Below are 15,597 nucleotides of genomic sequence, written 5' to 3'. Positions count from 1 at the left end.
GTTACTCTTGTTATAATTATTATGATTATTGTGAAAATAATAAAAGTTTGTTTTTTATTTAGTATTTGTGAGCAATGAATAATTATGTAACCTGCATATATTAGCAAAATGTATGCAAAACAATATTTCCATAGGCAACAACAGCGACACAGTCCCCTTCCATCGCCTCGGAACTGCCTAGTAACTATGGAAACCAAAGCTCTCCCTCCTCCGGTTAAATTCTAGGACGATCCCACCAATCGGCGATAAGGGCCAAGGGTGGGGTGACCACTTGGGCTCGAGAAAGCGCGGCGGCTCCTCGCTTCCTCCAATCACCGGGCCGAAAGCGGACCGCGGTCCGTCGCGGTTGACGGAGCTGGGCTGAGCCAATCGGAAGAAAGAGCAGGCGGAGAAAGGCCCGCCCTTGCCATCCCCCTCAGCTCCCTTCGGCGCAACGCACTCAAAGACAGTTGGCCGAGAACGGCGACGGGCGAGGAGGAGCCCCAATGAGCGCTCCTGGGGAGGCGGGCGGAGCGGGAGCCACTCAGGAGGCCAGGAGGCAAGAGAGTGACGAGAGGGGCCGCCGGGCAGAGCCCCGCCTCCCTAGCGAGCGCAGCCAATCAGGCAGAAGGGGGCGGGTCGCTCGAGGCCTCCGCTTTGTGGTGGGTAAGTGGGGGAAAGAAGGCGCTCTTCCACCACCCAACGCACCCCCTGTTGGGGGGGAGGAAGAAGGGCGCTTTCCCTTATAGATATATGTTTGTAGTGCATTGTGTGAGAGAGGAGGCACGTTATCTCCCCCTGAGGGTGGGACCTGTGGAGGAGGGGCAACTTGGGGAGGGGGTCACGCAGTGGGGGAGGGGCAAATGGAGGAGTATTTGTGGGGTTCCCCTGCTTTTATTATGGCGGGGTCACAGGGGCCAAGGCGGGGCAGAAGGAAATAAAGGGGGTATTCATTATAAGGGGGTCCCCATCCTATTTGCAGGCTTCATTGGGGAGGGCAGGGGGGTGGAAATGCGGAGGTCAGTTGAGGGGGAGCCATAAATGATCCTTCCACCTTCGACCTTATGGGAAAGGAGATTATATAATTATTTGGGGTGGGGGGTGGGATCACATAACGGAGAGAAGTCCCAAGAGTTGGGATACAGGGTAAGGAGGGTGCAGGGGTGGGGAACACGGACTTTGCTCTCCATTTATGGACAGTGTGTGCTGCCATCATAGGAGTATATCAATGGGCACACAGTTGACATAGGGAATTTGTGGCCCTCCCATCTTCCACCGCCCACCCCCCTTCAGTCAGCGTGGTCGGGGGTGCTGGGAGTTGTAGTTCAGTGACATTTGGAGGGCCGCACCTCTGGTTTAGGGAATTAGAAAGTGAACTGAAAGAGGGTGCAAAGTAAGGTATTTGATGGTGGGGTTGTGGGTTCAGAACAGGGGAAATTGGGAAATTCTGGTTTGGCATTAGTAGTCTGGGCAGGGAGCTGGTTGGCAGCTGGTGAAATATTTGCAAACAGTGGGGCACAATAACGGGGGCAGGGGGAGGGGTCTGTAGAACAGGAGTTGGTTTGGTGGTTGTAGGAGACCTTAGGTCAACATGCCGTTGCTTTGCAGCCTCCAGATGGCAAAGGCTGGACGCTTGGGAGATAGTGGAGTTTTAAGCGGCAGAGTTGGCAGTGCCCTCTCGGTATACATCTGGCAGTTCCCATGTTTAGTCTGCAGCCTCTCCAGTTTAGAAGGCTGTTAGCCATTCTACCTAAGAAAAACATCCACCTGAGACCTTGAGGAGTCTTTCCCAGGCAAAACAGGCAATACAGATCTAGATTGAGATCAGTGGTCCAGCCAGCATAAGGCACCTTTTAATGTTCATTATTCATTACTATTTACTCAGATTAATATCCTGCATTACCTAGGGCACATATCATTAATATTTTTAAGCATTCTGAGAACAGGCAGAAACATTCAATCTAAAATTACAGTCAACAACTGATTTCAAGGTTGATCTTGCAGTCAGCACTTAAATGTCACATTCCTCTTGAAAGTCCATAATGAAGGAGGCAGAATCTGAGATAGTTGATCTTGGGTTTGGTGCCCTTTTGGGTACTTTGCTCCCAAGTCATTTAGGGCTAGTACTAACCCCTTGAATGTATTTCTAGCAAAATGTTTTCTGCATAAATAAAGGGGGAAGGGGTCAACCTCCTAAAAGCCATTTCTTACAAGTTACCAAGTTTCCGCCCCCCTCTCTTTCTCGTTCCCTCTCCCCCCCCCTGCTCTGCTGTCTCAAGGAGTCTGGACTATGCTGTTGGTCAACCCCTCATCGTGAAAGAGCTGTCCCAGCATGGAGTTCCCCAACCACAGCAAGAACTTGCTGCAGAGCCTCTGGGAGCAGCAACACGAGGGCTTCCTTTGTGACTGCACGGTCCTCGTGGGCAGCACCCAGTTCTTGGCCCATCGAGCAGTGCTGGCCTCCTGCAGTGCCTTTTTCCACATGTTCTATAAGGAGCGGCTGGACAAGAGAGACTTGGTCTCCATTAACAATGAGATCGTCACGGCGCCCGCCTTCGGGCTGCTGCTGGAATTCATGTACAAAGGCAGCCTCTCTTTCAACGACATGCCGGTGGAAGACATCCTGGCGGCCGCCAGCTACTTGCACATGAACGACATCGTCAAGGTGTGCAAGAAGAAGCTGCAGGCCCGTGCCTTGGCAGAAGCTGACAGCACCAAGAAGGAGGAGGATCCCCTGGGCAGCTCGGAGCTTCTGCCTAGCACCTCCAAGTGCCAACTTCAAACATCGTCCGGAGCCCAGCCACTGCCGCCCCTTCAGCCAAGCGACGCAGGGAAGAGCAAGAAACAGGAGTGGAAAGGTGGAGAGAAAATGGTTTCCGAGGAGCCATTGGCCTCCACTTTGGACATGGCGGACACCACACAGCCAGGGATGGAAGCTCCTCTTCCTCCTGTGAGGCCTCTTCCACCCCCCGTCATTGACATCTCCCTCTCCAGCCCTAGCAGCTCCACCGAAACCATTTCACACAGCTGCTCGCCACTGAGGAACGTAGCTGAGCGTCATGCTGGCCCTCCGGAGAGGTATGTGGAACAACAGGCAGGTGGTCTTGGTGTGTTTTGCCAGAAGGAGCCAAGCAGGTCCTCCGTCAAGGTCAAGGTGGAAGCCATCGTGATCTCCGACGAGGAGCCGGACATGATGGATCAACTAGAGGGGCAGAACGCAGATTTGAGGCTGGAGACGATATTCCAGAGGTCCGCTGTAGAGGCAGGGTCTGCCGGAGGCTGCGGGCGCCACGCCGACAGCTTTGAAGAGCCAGGTGGGATGGAAGAGGTGTCTTCCGAGAGTGGCTTCCTGCCTCAAGAGCACGTCCCCTACCACATGATCCCTGTGCCTGCCGGACAAAGCTTCTCCAACATGGTGACTCCGACCTTGCACGAACAGATGTACTTGCAGGACTACGAGTCCCACTCCAACTTTGGCATCTTCACGGAGGACGTCCCTACCTGCAAGACGTGCGGGAAGACCTTCTCGTGCTCCTACACCCTGCGGCGCCACGCCACCGTCCACACGCGGGAACGCCCCTACGAGTGCCGCTACTGCATGCGGAGTTACACGCAGTCCGGAGACCTTTACCGGCACATCCGCAAGGCCCACAATGAGGACCTGGCAGCCAAGCGTTGCAAACAGGATGTTGAGAACCCTTCGTAGGGGGCCTGTACACCCCGCCCCCCCAGTTTGGGCCATAGGGCAAGTGGTTCACAACTGAGCAGACGGACAGTTCTCAACATACGAGGAGGAAAAAAAACCCCTCCCATTTGTAAAACTTTGTACAGAAGCTAGGAGGCAGAGGGAGAGAGAGCCCTAACTATCCATGCCAGTGATGGGGGCTCATCCTATCAGGTTCAACCTTCCCTCCTGGCTTCCTAAACATTTCCCCATCTTGCCCTTGATAATTTCTTGTTTGTTTGTTTTTCCACGAGGTTAATTGTTGGGAAATGCAGCTTTGCACCCCTGTGCATCATTTGGAAGAAGCCACACCAAATGTAAAAAGAACTGGGGAAGGGGTTTGTCCTCCCACTCCAGTATTTATTTATGTATATGGCTGCAGGTTTAATATGAAGCTGGAGCAGTATTTAAGCTTGAGCTCCCCTGGAGATCAGTATTGCTGCCTAGAGGGCATTCTGTTTTGTGGAAGGAAAGGTCTGAAAGCCTTTTGTTCCTGACAGTTGTTGCAAATCAGAATTTCACTTGAGATGACAGCCGGGGGGGGGGGGGGGGAGAGGGCTCTAGCCCTCCTGGATGCACAGAAAAAGATTGCATAGGGGGAGAAGCGCCTGTGAGGAAGACTATGTTGAAAGGCATGGTTCTGACTCTATCCCATCATGCAGTGCAGGTGGGACTCATTGGGAGAAGCAGGCCGATTATTCTTTTTCAAAACAGCCCCCCTGCCCCACCCTTTGTGACATGTTCAGTGTCATGACCAGGGGTCAGCAAACTTTTTCAGCAGGGGGCCGGTCTACTGTCCCTCAGACCTTGTGGGGGGGCCAGACCATATTTTGAAGAAAAAAAATGAACGAATTCCTATGCCCCACAAATAACCCAGAGATGCATTTAAAATAAAAGGACACATTCTACTCATGTAAAAACATGTTGATTCCTGATCCGTCCGTGGGCCAGATTTAGAAGGCAGTTGGGCCACATCCGGCCCCCGGGCCTTAGTTTGGGGACCCCTGGTCATGACAGTCTAAAACAGTGGAGACTAATGCGAGGGAAAGGGGGCCACTGCCCCGCCAACCTCATGCCTGTCTTTAGCCAGCCTCCATAGCTCTGCCTTCTGCTTACCATCAGACCAGGTAAGACCAGGGTGGCTCTGCCTGTCATCGGCTCTGGCGCCACCTACTGTTGGTCTCCCTGCCTTCCATCCTACTAGTCAGCCTACAAGGCAGCCCTGTATCGGGAAGTTTACAATGTTTGACATTTTTCTGTGCGTTTATTTTTCTGGAAGCTGCCCAGAGCGGCTGCCAAGTCACTTCCGGCCCTCTTTCCCCTTTTCAACCCTGCTCACTTCAGAGCACCCACTGCCAGCCTCAACCTTCCTCCCAGGACTTGCCAACCCGCCCACTGTGAAATGTGTTTCTCCAACCTGTTTGTTCTTATAAGCAGCTACAAAAGCAGCCTCACTGCCAAGGATACCTATTTAACAGTAAAAAAAAACCCAGGCATCAAGTGCTCCAGTACTCTCTCTTCTGTGATTGGGGTGTGTGTGTGTCTGTCTGTCTGTTTCTCTCCTCTAAGGCTAGGGGTTCCCAAATTGTGGTCCGTGGCATAGCTACATTAAATACTAACATTCATTTTAAATAGTATTTTTATTACTTCTTTAACTTCTTACATTGCATTTTACTGAAGTGCAGTTTGACGTCTACAGAATGCAAACTGTAATACAATGTAAGAAATAAAAGACGCAATAACCGTACAATTAAAAATCACACGGTATCTAGATTGACACATTACCAGTGCTACAATAGGCAGAAAAATCATGCAAGGAGTCCACCAAGACTAACCAGCAATTTCTAAAATTCCTTCCGTAGCACCTTAAAGACCAACTAAGTTTTTATTTTGGTATGAGCTTTCGCATGCACACGAAAGCTCATACCAAAATAAAAACTTAGTTGGTCTTTAAGGTGCTACTGAAGGAATTTTTTTATTTTGCTGCGACTCAGACCAACACGGCTACCTACCTGTAACAGCAATTTCTAGTTGGATGGCAGGGAAGGGGGCAAGGGTCAGGGGTTCTGCAGAGCTGATCTTAAGCAAAGACTCCTTTGCTTTGATCCATCTGAAGAGTCTGAATCAGGCCTCAAGCAGAATACCTAGATGCCAATTATGTCATTTAGGAAACCGAGGTGCATGGGGAAGAGAAGAGTGCCACCCCCCACAAAAGCAGATTTTGGCATACGACATGTTTTTAAACTGTATTTTCTACTCAAGAGTGGTAGATTTAACACATGCAAGGTACAAAGTAATTGAAGTGTTGAACAAAGTGACACCCCCCCCCCCCGTTACAGTAAACCATAATTTTATATTTTAAACCTAGCTGTTCCAATGTTCCCTTTTTCAGAAGTCTTAATGCTTGCAATTAAATGGAAAAACCAGATCCCCTTCACCTCTGCACATGAAACCTTGTGGTTGGGCCTGGAAAAAGAAGGTTGCACTGGCCTATCTGCCACAGGAGATCCAAGAGATGATCTCATTCCAGCGGGCAAAACCCTCACCACACTAACCCCTGGAACCATCATCCTCGGATGTCAAAAGAAAGAGTATTGGAGGCAGGCAATCTCCGTTTATGGACTTGGTAATGGGGAGTATTGGGGGGGGAGCAATGACATAACCAGCCACCGCCCCCCCATTGAAGGATAGGGAACCAGTGACCTTCCTGTTGTTGAACTATATCCGCCACCATCCCTGACCATTGGGCCAGGCTGGTGAGAGTTGGGAGCCCAACACTGGGAAGGTCACTGGTTCATGCCCATCCCTGACCATCAAAGCAGGACCCCGACGTAGTGCGTGCTAAGGAAGGCCATGTCTTGGCGATACTAAGAAAAGGTGTGGTTTGGGGTACCTCTTTCTCAAGGAGGCAAGACATACCCCCGCCTCCTTGCAGTTGCCCCAGTGAGTTTCACCTCGGTAGATCAAAAAACCACAATCTAGTGGGGTGGGGAGATAGAGAAGAGGTAGTTGGGTGTCCAAAATGCAGGTGATCACATCGCCCAGACAAAATAAACGAGGAACTCGGGATCCAAAGGCGAACCCACTTGCCATCAGCCGAACATCTCCTGAGAGGCATAGGTCATATAGAGGAATCCATCTTCATCTTTATATGTCATGTACACTTCAGACATGGTGGAAGACATGCTGACAAGGCTGCGGTTGCCGTCGACCAGGAAGTAGAATGCCTGAGTGGACCCAATGCACATTCGGTTGCTGAGGGAGGAAATGGGCACGAGTCAAAACACGGTTTCCGGGAGGCCTAAACAAATTCTGCATCCTCACCCGCCCCAAAACACTGGAGTCTGGTCCATTAGGGTGCATGGCGTGCTGCCCTGAGTTTGCCCACACCTGCCCGACTTCTGACTTCCAACCAATTGGGAGCTGGCTCCACCTGCGATTGGCTATAGCTCCACCTACAGCCAGCCTCCATGCCTTCCGCCCCACCAGCCCCCAAAAGCACCAGCTACCACTGCCCCTCCAAGCCTGTTTCTGTGTGTGCCAATATAACAGTATTTTTCCCCCCCGCTCTCACACACAAAGCCAGAGCATTAAAAACCCAATTAACATAGTCGCCGCTTAAATCCAGCCCAACATATGGTTGTAGAAGGACGAGCGACCCAGCCAGATGCTTGGGTAAGCCTCCCATTTTTACAGGCTGCCAAGATTCCTTGGAGTCTCATTCACCGGATGATTGTGATGAACTGGCCCATGGTGAGGTCTTCAGGAACCAGGAACTTGGTCTTGTCCAAGGCTGGCAACATTTTCTCTTTGGGGTAGCGCTCCAGGATTATCTACAAAGGAAGAAGAGCCACGCCTGAGATTGGTCTTCAATAGCAGACAGCCAGATTCCTCTGGCAAGCTTAAGCAACATGGTTACAGTGAAGATAGCCATTTCCAATTTGTCAAAGGACTCAGATAGACTGTCTTTGTACAAGGCGGCTCTACTTGTCGCCATTATGACTAATAGCCACCTGTTTATCAGCCTGCTGCTGATTTGCCCAACTCATTTTTTCACTGCTGTACCAGTGTCTCGCCTCGGGAATGAACTGGATGAGAGCCAACAGACTGAGACTCAGTCCAGATAAGGCAGAGGCCCTGCTTGTGGGTGGTTCCCTAGACCAGATGGGTGGGAGATCGATGGGGTTACGCTTCCTCTGAAGGAGCAGATTCGTAGCCTGGGGGTACTCCTGAATCTTTTGCTGTCACTCGAGGCTCAGGTGGCCTCAGTGGCCCGGAGTGCCTTCCATTAGCTTCAGCTGGTGGCCCAGCTACGCCCCTATCTGGACATGGATAGCCTAACTACTGTGGTCTATGCTCTGGCAATCTCAAGGTTAGATTACTGCAATGCGTTATACGTAGGGCTACCTCTGAAGACAATTTGGAAACTGGTGCAGAATTCAGCGGCCAGGTTGCTCACCGGAGCAAGATAATTTGAGCATATTACACCAATCCTGGTCCGACTGCACTGGCTACCAATTAGTTTCTGGGCCCAATTCAAAGTGCTGGTTTTGACCTATAAAGCCTTAAATGGCTCAAGACCGCAATACCTCTTTCTATATGGACCCTGAGATCATCCTCTGAGGCCCTTCTTCGTGTGCCTCCTCGAAAGGTCCAGAGGGTGGCAACACGAGAATGGGGCCTTCTCTGGCACCTTCATTATATATCCTTTGGCACCAGGCAAAAATGTTCCTTTTTAACCAGGCCTTTGGTTGATCCGATTTACATCCTATGCCCTTTTAAAATGTGTTTTTTTGGGGGGGTATTGGGTGGTTATTATTATTATTATTATTATTATTATTATTATTATTATTAATTATTATGTATTTTGTATTTTGTGGTTTTATATGTTGATTTTAATCTGTGGACAAAATTCAATAAATAATAAATTCAATTAATCACCATCATTTGCAGGGGTGCAACATCTTATTTTAGGAGCAAGGATGTGATTTTATTGGTGTGGGTTTTTTGGTTGCAATATGGGGCTAAATAATTGTTTTACGATTTCCTGATAACCATCTATTTCTGGGGAAACTGCATCAGCTGGGAGTCAGGAATGTCTCACTTAAGCTCAGTTACAATCTTATAAAGAAAAAAATATTTGTTGCGTAGACAAGAAGGTTGAGGGAGGGTTATATATGGAGAAAATAAACGAAATGAGAATTGAATTTCTCTCAGTTACATTGATATATTACTTGACTTAATTGATTTAGCAATGGCAAGCAAGCGTGCAGGCAGCCAAACCACCAATTACAGCTGCTTTGGTCCTCCCACGCTACTAGGTAAACCATGGTTTGGTTTAGTACTATGTGTGAACCCAAGGGTTCATGGTTTGTCTTCCCCGAACAAAATGGTGAACCAAGAACAACAAATCATGATTACAATTACTGGTTGTTGGGAGCAAAACGAACTACAAACCTAGGAACACATAAGGAACCTTAATTATTTTTAAATTAACTAAGCATAAATGTAAGAGCACAATGGGCTAGGTACCAAGCACAGAACCAGGAGCAAAACAGCCCCCATTTTACTCTAAACACAGATACAGTGCTTTTTTTATGGAGGTACGCATACCCCTAAACATTTTGTGAATCTCTGTACTTTTTTCCATCTACTGTATTTATTTCCCCCCATTTGAACCATAAAATGGTGATTTTCTTGAGTCAAAATGAGAGTACCCCTAAACATTTTTTAGGGGAAAAAAGCACAGCCCATAACTGCCTTGCTTAATCTCACTGAACCATGGTTTGTTTAGCATATGCAAAACAGTCCAGTACTACTGTGTACAACAAAGGAAGCCCAAATAAACATGCCCCCATACCTATTAACTCAACAATATAAGGAGAAGCCTACATACCGGTAGTTTGCCAGGAAACTTCATCCGGATTGTGGCCACTTCACTTTTCCTGGAGGCTAGAGTGGAAAATTACAGAACTGGGTCAATTAAGGTAATTGGGGGGGGGGACCTCTCCCTCGGCCTTCCGTCCCGAAGTTAGATCTCCCCAAAGCAGGGCAGCCCAAAGTATAGCCCCCCACCCCAGATTACCGAATTAAGCTCAGCCCGTTGGGCCAGCAGGGGGCGCTAGCAGCCAAACAAGATCAACTCCCTACTAAAGTAAGTCCGAAACGCGAAAACGAGCGTTTACACGCAAAAGGGGGGGAATAAGTCGGGAGAAAGAAAATAAGTCTTACCGAAGGTTTTTCGGTGCTTGAATGGGGGGAAAGAATCCATCTTGGAAGAAACCACACCTTTTTCTTAAAAAGGGAAGGAGGAAATAAAGCTGGGGGAAGGGTAATTGAAGAATAATCGCCCCCAGCGGTAGCTCTGACTTGGCTCCTTTGGAGCCGCTTAAATAGTGCGAGGGTCACGCCCTCAAATTTCCCCAAATTGCTTCCAGGATCAGGACCTCCAAGGTCCGGGGAAGGACGTGGAGAGGTGGAGGGTGCGGAGAGCCCACCCTGAGACTCGCCCACATTCAGATTCAGGGGCGGGTCTCCATAGGAAGCGCATTTGGCCACAATGGTGGAACTGACCGGCGGAACGCACCGCCACGTGACGCAGTTATGACTACTCGCGTGGAAGGTAGGTAGGTAGGAAGGAAAAGTTTGTAGCGGAGGTGTCGTCTACCAATGCAATTTCCCAACACTGAGGAAGGATTTCTCTGTATAATACTGTAGATGGGTAGGTATTGGTTTAGGGTTGAGCTGTGAACTCGGGAGATCTCAATTACTAGATGGCATTAGGTCAAGCTAGCTACTTTATTAAGCTCCCCCTCCTCGAACCATCTGAAATATTTTCTTTTTTGTCTTTCTAACCCACTTTTCCTCCAAGCAGCTCAAGGTGAGGTATATACTGAGTTAAAGAAAATATTTTAAAATGTTTTCGTTAAAAAACCAGAAGCCTTTTTATTGAGTATAGTGGGTGAAGAGATACAAAAAAGATAAGAGACTGTTTATGTATGCCACAGCTAAGGCAAGAATTCTTTTAGACCAAAAACGGTCTCACAAAAAGAAGTACCAACAAAAGAAGAGTGGCAGATGAAGATGATGGACTGGAGAAGCTGACAGGAAAAATCCGAAACCGGCACGATCAAGTATTCCAAAAGGACTGGAGTAAAATTTATATGATATCTAAAAGATTAATGTAAGCAATTAACATCACTAGCAGGGTTATCTTAAGACTTGTAAAGAGAAGTTTTCTACCTTTCTATATTTATTTAAATTTTGAGTTATTTTGTAATGGGTGTAATTAGAATTGGAAAACGAACAGAATGCAATGATATAAATGTTAATTTTGAAAGACATGAGCCAGGAGGGAAGGAAGTTGATAGGCTCTAAAGAGCCAGGGAGGTAAAGTGGATAATAATGATGTGAATGTATATTATTAAATGGAAAATAAATAAAAAGTATTTTTTAAAAAGTGAGGTATATACATTAGTCAGGTTGGTGAGAGTGTGTGTCTGGTCTAAAGTAACTTTGTGGCAGAGTGGAGATTTGAACCCTGGTCTCCCAGGCTGTACTCTAACTGCTGCACTGTGCTACCTCTAAAGCCCATTTGCACTACACACTCAAAGTGGCGCCATGCCACTTTAAATAGCACCCCCCAAAAAAATTATGGGAACTGTAGTTTCTCAAGGGTGTTGAGAGTTATTAGGTGACTCCATGTTCCCCTCACAGAGCTACCATTCTCCCAGGGAACTTTTCGAAGTGCAGCTCATACCAACCCTGGTGTGTATCTGTTTTCATAATTGCTGTTTTCATAATTTCTATTTTAGATCATCATATCAACAAGAAGGGGACGCGGGTGGCGCTGTGGTCTAAACCACTGAGCCTAGGGCTTGCCGATCAGAAGGTTGGTGGTTTGAACCCCCACGACAGCGTGAGTTCCCGTTGCTCTCTGCTCCTGCCCACCTAGCAGTTCGAAAGCATGTCAAAGTACAAGTAGATAAATAGGTAAGTAGGTAGATAAATACCTTCCAGCGGGAAGGTAAACGGCGTTTCCATGCGCTGCTCTGGTTTGCCAGAGGCAGCTAGCTTACTCATGCTGGCCACATGACCCGGAAGCTGTACTCCGGCTCCCTTGGCCAGTAAAGCGAGATGAGCGCCACAACCCCCAGAGTCGTCTGACTGGACCTAACGGTCAGGGGTCCCTTTACCTTTATCAACAAGAAAGAGCCAAGAAGAGAAAAGCTAACTACGTACCATAATAACATTAAAATAGGCTGATGACATTACAATAAATTAAAGACTTACAGGGTTGTATGTTGTCACTGAATTTATTATTTCAGCCTCAGGACATTGGAGGAGGGGAATCTCTCCATAAACCTACCCAGTTGATTTAAATGTAGGTTGTTTTACTGTAGATTCACAGTAGGTTATTTGATCACCATCACAATGAACCCGATCTTTTCCATCCATTCACACTCAGTAGGAGGTATGTTGTTTTTCTAATTCTTTACAATCATTACCTTTGCATCCCCATAAGGTTAATTAACACTTCTTGATCACTTTCTGAGATGGTTACAGGTAGGTAGCCGTGTTGGTCTGGATCGAAGTAAAATAAAAAAAATTCCTTCAGTAGCACCTTAAAGACCAACTAAGTTTTTATTTTGGTATGAGCTTTCGTGTGCATCTGAAGAAGTGTGCATGCACACGAAAGCTCATACCAAAATAAAAACTTAGTTGGTCTTTAAGGTGCTACTGAAGGAATTTTTTTTATTTTACTTTCTGAGATAACATCTTTGAAATAGCCTTAGTTGGTTCCAAAGGTATATGGCTTCCTAGCGTATCCAATATAATACTACCGGTATGTACCATTTGTTTTTGCTTTAATTATTTGGGAGCAATTCCAGATGTTAGGTATAAAGTCTCCTTTAGCTGCACCACATCTACAACAACCATAAAATCCAAGCCTATATATAAAATTCAATCTTTCAGGGGGTTACATACCACTGGTAAAGAATCTTATTATTTCCCTTCAGATCTGCTGATATAAATTTAGATGGGGCATTTTTGTTTAAACTTGGGAGCCCTTTTGTAGCTTATGCTCAGAGGCACAGCTAATATCCTCTATTGCTGAGCCAGATCAATATGGGGAATGAGGTCAGGCCATCAAACCCAGTTCAAGTTAAGCCCTATTTCCTGGACCCAAATATGAATGGGGACGACGACGACGAATGCAGTCCTTCTCTCTGATCCTGGGTCTTTTTTATTTTCGCAATTTATTTTATTCCAATACAGTATAAGCCACTATTGGCAGTTCCCCTCCACTTTCAGTCACAGGTAGGAATTCAGGAATCACTTTGTTCTTGTTCTAGGAACCCCTCTTGTGGGTCAGATGAATGTGTCCTTTGGACAAGGGATGGGAAGGAATTTCTGCAATCCTAGCAGCTGACTTCACTCTCAGTAAATAGCTCCAGGCTGTTACTATTATTCAGCACAGTCCCATTGTTCCTGTGCATGTTCTTGCTTAACAAAGAATTCGCAGCCATCGGAGGATACCAGCTTCACATTTAATGCATAAAGCTCCAACTATCTGTATTATCCAGAAATGGGGGGTGGGAGGTGAGAGAAAGGCTGCCTTTTTTAAACCCTATTTTTGCCCTTTATGGATGCTTTGTTGAAATTTGGGGAAGAGCCATAGTTTAGTGATAGAACATCTGTTTTGCATCCAGAAGGTCACAAGCCCAGTCTTCACATAGGGCTGTCTGAAATCCTGCAGAGCTGCTCCCAGTCAGTGTAGACCAGGCATCCCCAAATTGCGGCCCTCCAGATGTTTTGGCCTACAACTCCCATGATCCCTAGCTAAGAGGACCAGTGGTCAGGTATGATGGGAATTGTAGTCCAAAACATCTGGAGGGCTGAAGTTTGGGGATGCCTGGTGTAGACTGTACCAAGCTAAGTGGAGAGACAGTTTGAGTTGGTGCAGGACAGCTTCTTGTTTTCCTCTTCGGGAGGATCTGTAGCTCAGTTGTGGAACATTTGCTTTGCGTGCAGAAGATCTCAAGTCGGGTCTCCCATCTCCAAGTAGGACAAGGAGAAAGCCCTCTAAGTGGTGCTGTGTGGGGTACAGCTGCTCCAGAAAAGTGGGGGGCGGGAGTTCTGTGCTAGGGTCATCAGCACCTGTTGTATAGCAGGTGAATGCAACGCAAAGTGTTGGGGTTTTGGGGTAAAGGCAACAAAAGCAACTGTGCATCAAGTGAACATGCTGTGTGTTTATGTTATCGTTTGTTTATTTATTGCAGGCACAGGCAAACTCTGCCCTCCAGATATTTCAGGACTACAATTCCCATCATCCCTGACCACTGGTCCTGTTAGCTAGAGATGATGGGAGTTGTAGTCCTAAAACATCTGGAGGGCCGAGTTTGTCTATGCCTGATTTATTGCAATTATTTCCTACTTTCTCTCCCCCCATCCCCCACCAAGGTGGCATACATGGTTCTTCTGCTCAACTAATCCCTGTAACAACCAGTCGGTTAGGGCTGAGAGGCAGTGACTGGCCCGAAGTCACCCAGCGAACTTCATGGCCCAGTGGGGATTCAAACCCTTGTCTCCCAGGTCCTAGTCTGATACTCTAACCACTATACCACAGTGACGTTGCACAAGCCAGTGATGGGCACAAGGATCCAGGAATGTGTGGTGACAATAGTTCCAAAGTGTGGGCACAGCAACCAAGCATACGGTAGTTTTTAAGTCAACGGTGCATGCTCCTTTTTTGCTATTATGCTAGTGGGGTCAGTGGCAAGTATGACTTCCACTTGCCACGCTGCCCATGAGTGGGCAGATGGAGTTCTGGTGGAAGGTGTTTTCACTGGCGTGAGAAACCGTGCTTCAGTCTTTCCAAATAGTCAGCCCTGATTTTGGATTCATATCTTTCCAGCCTCTTCCTTTAAACTTCAAAAACAAGGCTTCTCATGTTGGCTTATCACTGAAGCCCATTTCTTTAGTTTCTTGGGTCAGCGTCGTCCTCATCTGAGCAGGATGTTGTGTTCTCCTGAGCTTAAGCAGACAAAAGCTGAGCTTTGTTTGCTCCTTGGGTTAACAATGGCAGGTTAACAGGCCGGAGGTGAGTACCGGGGACATCGGATGAAGCTGAACTGATGGAGGATTCAGGCGGACAAAAACAAGTCCTGCTTCACACAGCATGCAGCTAAATGGTAGAATTTGCTCCCCTAAGAGGTAGTGATGGCCACCGACTGAGATGGCTTTAAAAGAGGATTAGACAAATTAATGGAGGTGAAGGCTATCAAATGGCTACTGGCCAGGATGGCTATGTTCTCCCTCTGCTGTCAGAGGCAATATGTCTCTGAATACATGTTGCTTGGAATCGCAAGTGGGGAGAGTGGTTTTGCATTTGGTTCCTGCTTGGACAGGATACTGGACTAAATGGTGCCATTGGCCTGATCCTGCTGGGCTCTTAAGTTCTTCCAGTAAAAGCATGAGTCAAGCAGTGAAGTCATCTGGTAGGATCAAAACAATTTCAGATTATGTTTTCATTCATTTATGACATTAGCAGGAAATGCAGCACTTCACTATTCAGCTAGCCTTTTATTGAAGTCCTTATCTGGACCATGCAATTTTTGCCCTTGGGTTTAGGAATGCGCTACAAGGCCAAGGTTTTATGACTCTCAAACTCTAAAACTGTGACTTAGCAGAAATAACTCCTAGCTAAATACAAAGTGACAAGTGTGTGTGTGGGGGGGGGGGTCATGAGACTGAATCTAGTTTAAGGGAGACTAAATCTTATCACATCTTAAGTATGCAAAGTATTTTTTTGCAGGAAGAGGCTGTTTTAAAGGGTCTTACAAGATTTAGGAAATCACATGATATGATTTCAATGAGCAACCACCCAAAGC

At 47.3% G+C, this 15,597-nt stretch overlaps 2 protein-coding genes across 3 annotated transcripts; one reads left to right on the top strand and one right to left on the bottom strand.

The window, feature by feature from the left end:
• Positions 1-611: 611 nt before the first annotated feature.
• ZBTB3 (zinc finger and BTB domain containing 3) lies at positions 612-5,602 on the top strand. The gene is made up of 2 exons (XM_035099429.2): positions 612-645; positions 2,259-5,602. Exon 2 carries the CDS (start codon positions 2,312-2,314, stop codon positions 3,683-3,685), a length of 1,374 nt encoding a protein of 457 aa, XP_034955320.1. The 5' UTR covers positions 612-645; positions 2,259-2,311; the 3' UTR covers positions 3,686-5,602.
• A 218-nt stretch (positions 5,603-5,820) lies between these two features.
• On the bottom strand, positions 5,821-10,254 carry LOC118075911 (microtubule-associated proteins 1A/1B light chain 3C-like). 2 transcript variants are annotated; one of them, XR_004691452.2, is made up of 5 exons: positions 9,935-10,254; positions 9,600-9,655; positions 7,430-7,536; positions 6,515-6,958; positions 5,821-6,406 (listed from the first exon to the last, which is right to left on the bottom strand). XR_004691452.2 is itself a non-coding variant. In XM_035098305.2 (4 exons), the coding sequence occupies exons 1-4, from the start codon at positions 9,972-9,974 to the stop codon at positions 6,796-6,798; spliced, it is 366 nt and encodes a 121-aa protein (XP_034954196.1). In that variant the 5' UTR covers positions 9,975-10,254; the 3' UTR covers positions 5,821-6,795. The 2 variants fall into 2 exon arrangements, 1 of the variants encoding a protein (XP_034954196.1); XM_035098305.2 differs by having other exon boundaries at positions 5,821-6,958.
• Between the last annotated feature and the right edge of the window lie 5,343 nt (positions 10,255-15,597).

Source organism: Zootoca vivipara, chromosome 17, assembly GCF_963506605.1.
Source record: "Zootoca vivipara chromosome 17, rZooViv1.1, whole genome shotgun sequence".
NCBI lineage: Eukaryota > Metazoa > Chordata > Lepidosauria > Squamata > Lacertidae > Zootoca > Zootoca vivipara.
Note: the sequence above shows the minus strand (reverse complement) of the source record. Positions and strands in the feature narration are given on the sequence as shown.

Excerpts from the sequence above, each read along its gene's own strand:
- ZBTB3 (XM_035099429.2), top strand. The coding sequence starts at position 2,312 with ATGGAGTTCCCCAACCACAGCAAGAACTTGCTGCAGAGCCTCTGGGAG.
- LOC118075911 (XM_035098305.2), bottom strand. The coding sequence starts at position 9,974 with ATGGATTCTTTCCCCCCATTCAAGCACCGAAAAACCTTCG. Across the intron at positions 7,537-9,599 it reads AGTTTCCTGGCAAACTACCG|ATAATCCTGGAGCGCTACCC; the intron begins GTATGTAGGCTT and ends CTTCCTTTGTAG. Across the intron at positions 6,959-7,429 it reads CAGTTCATCACAATCATCCG|CAACCGAATGTGCATTGGGT; the intron begins GTGAATGAGACT and ends TTCCTCCCTCAG.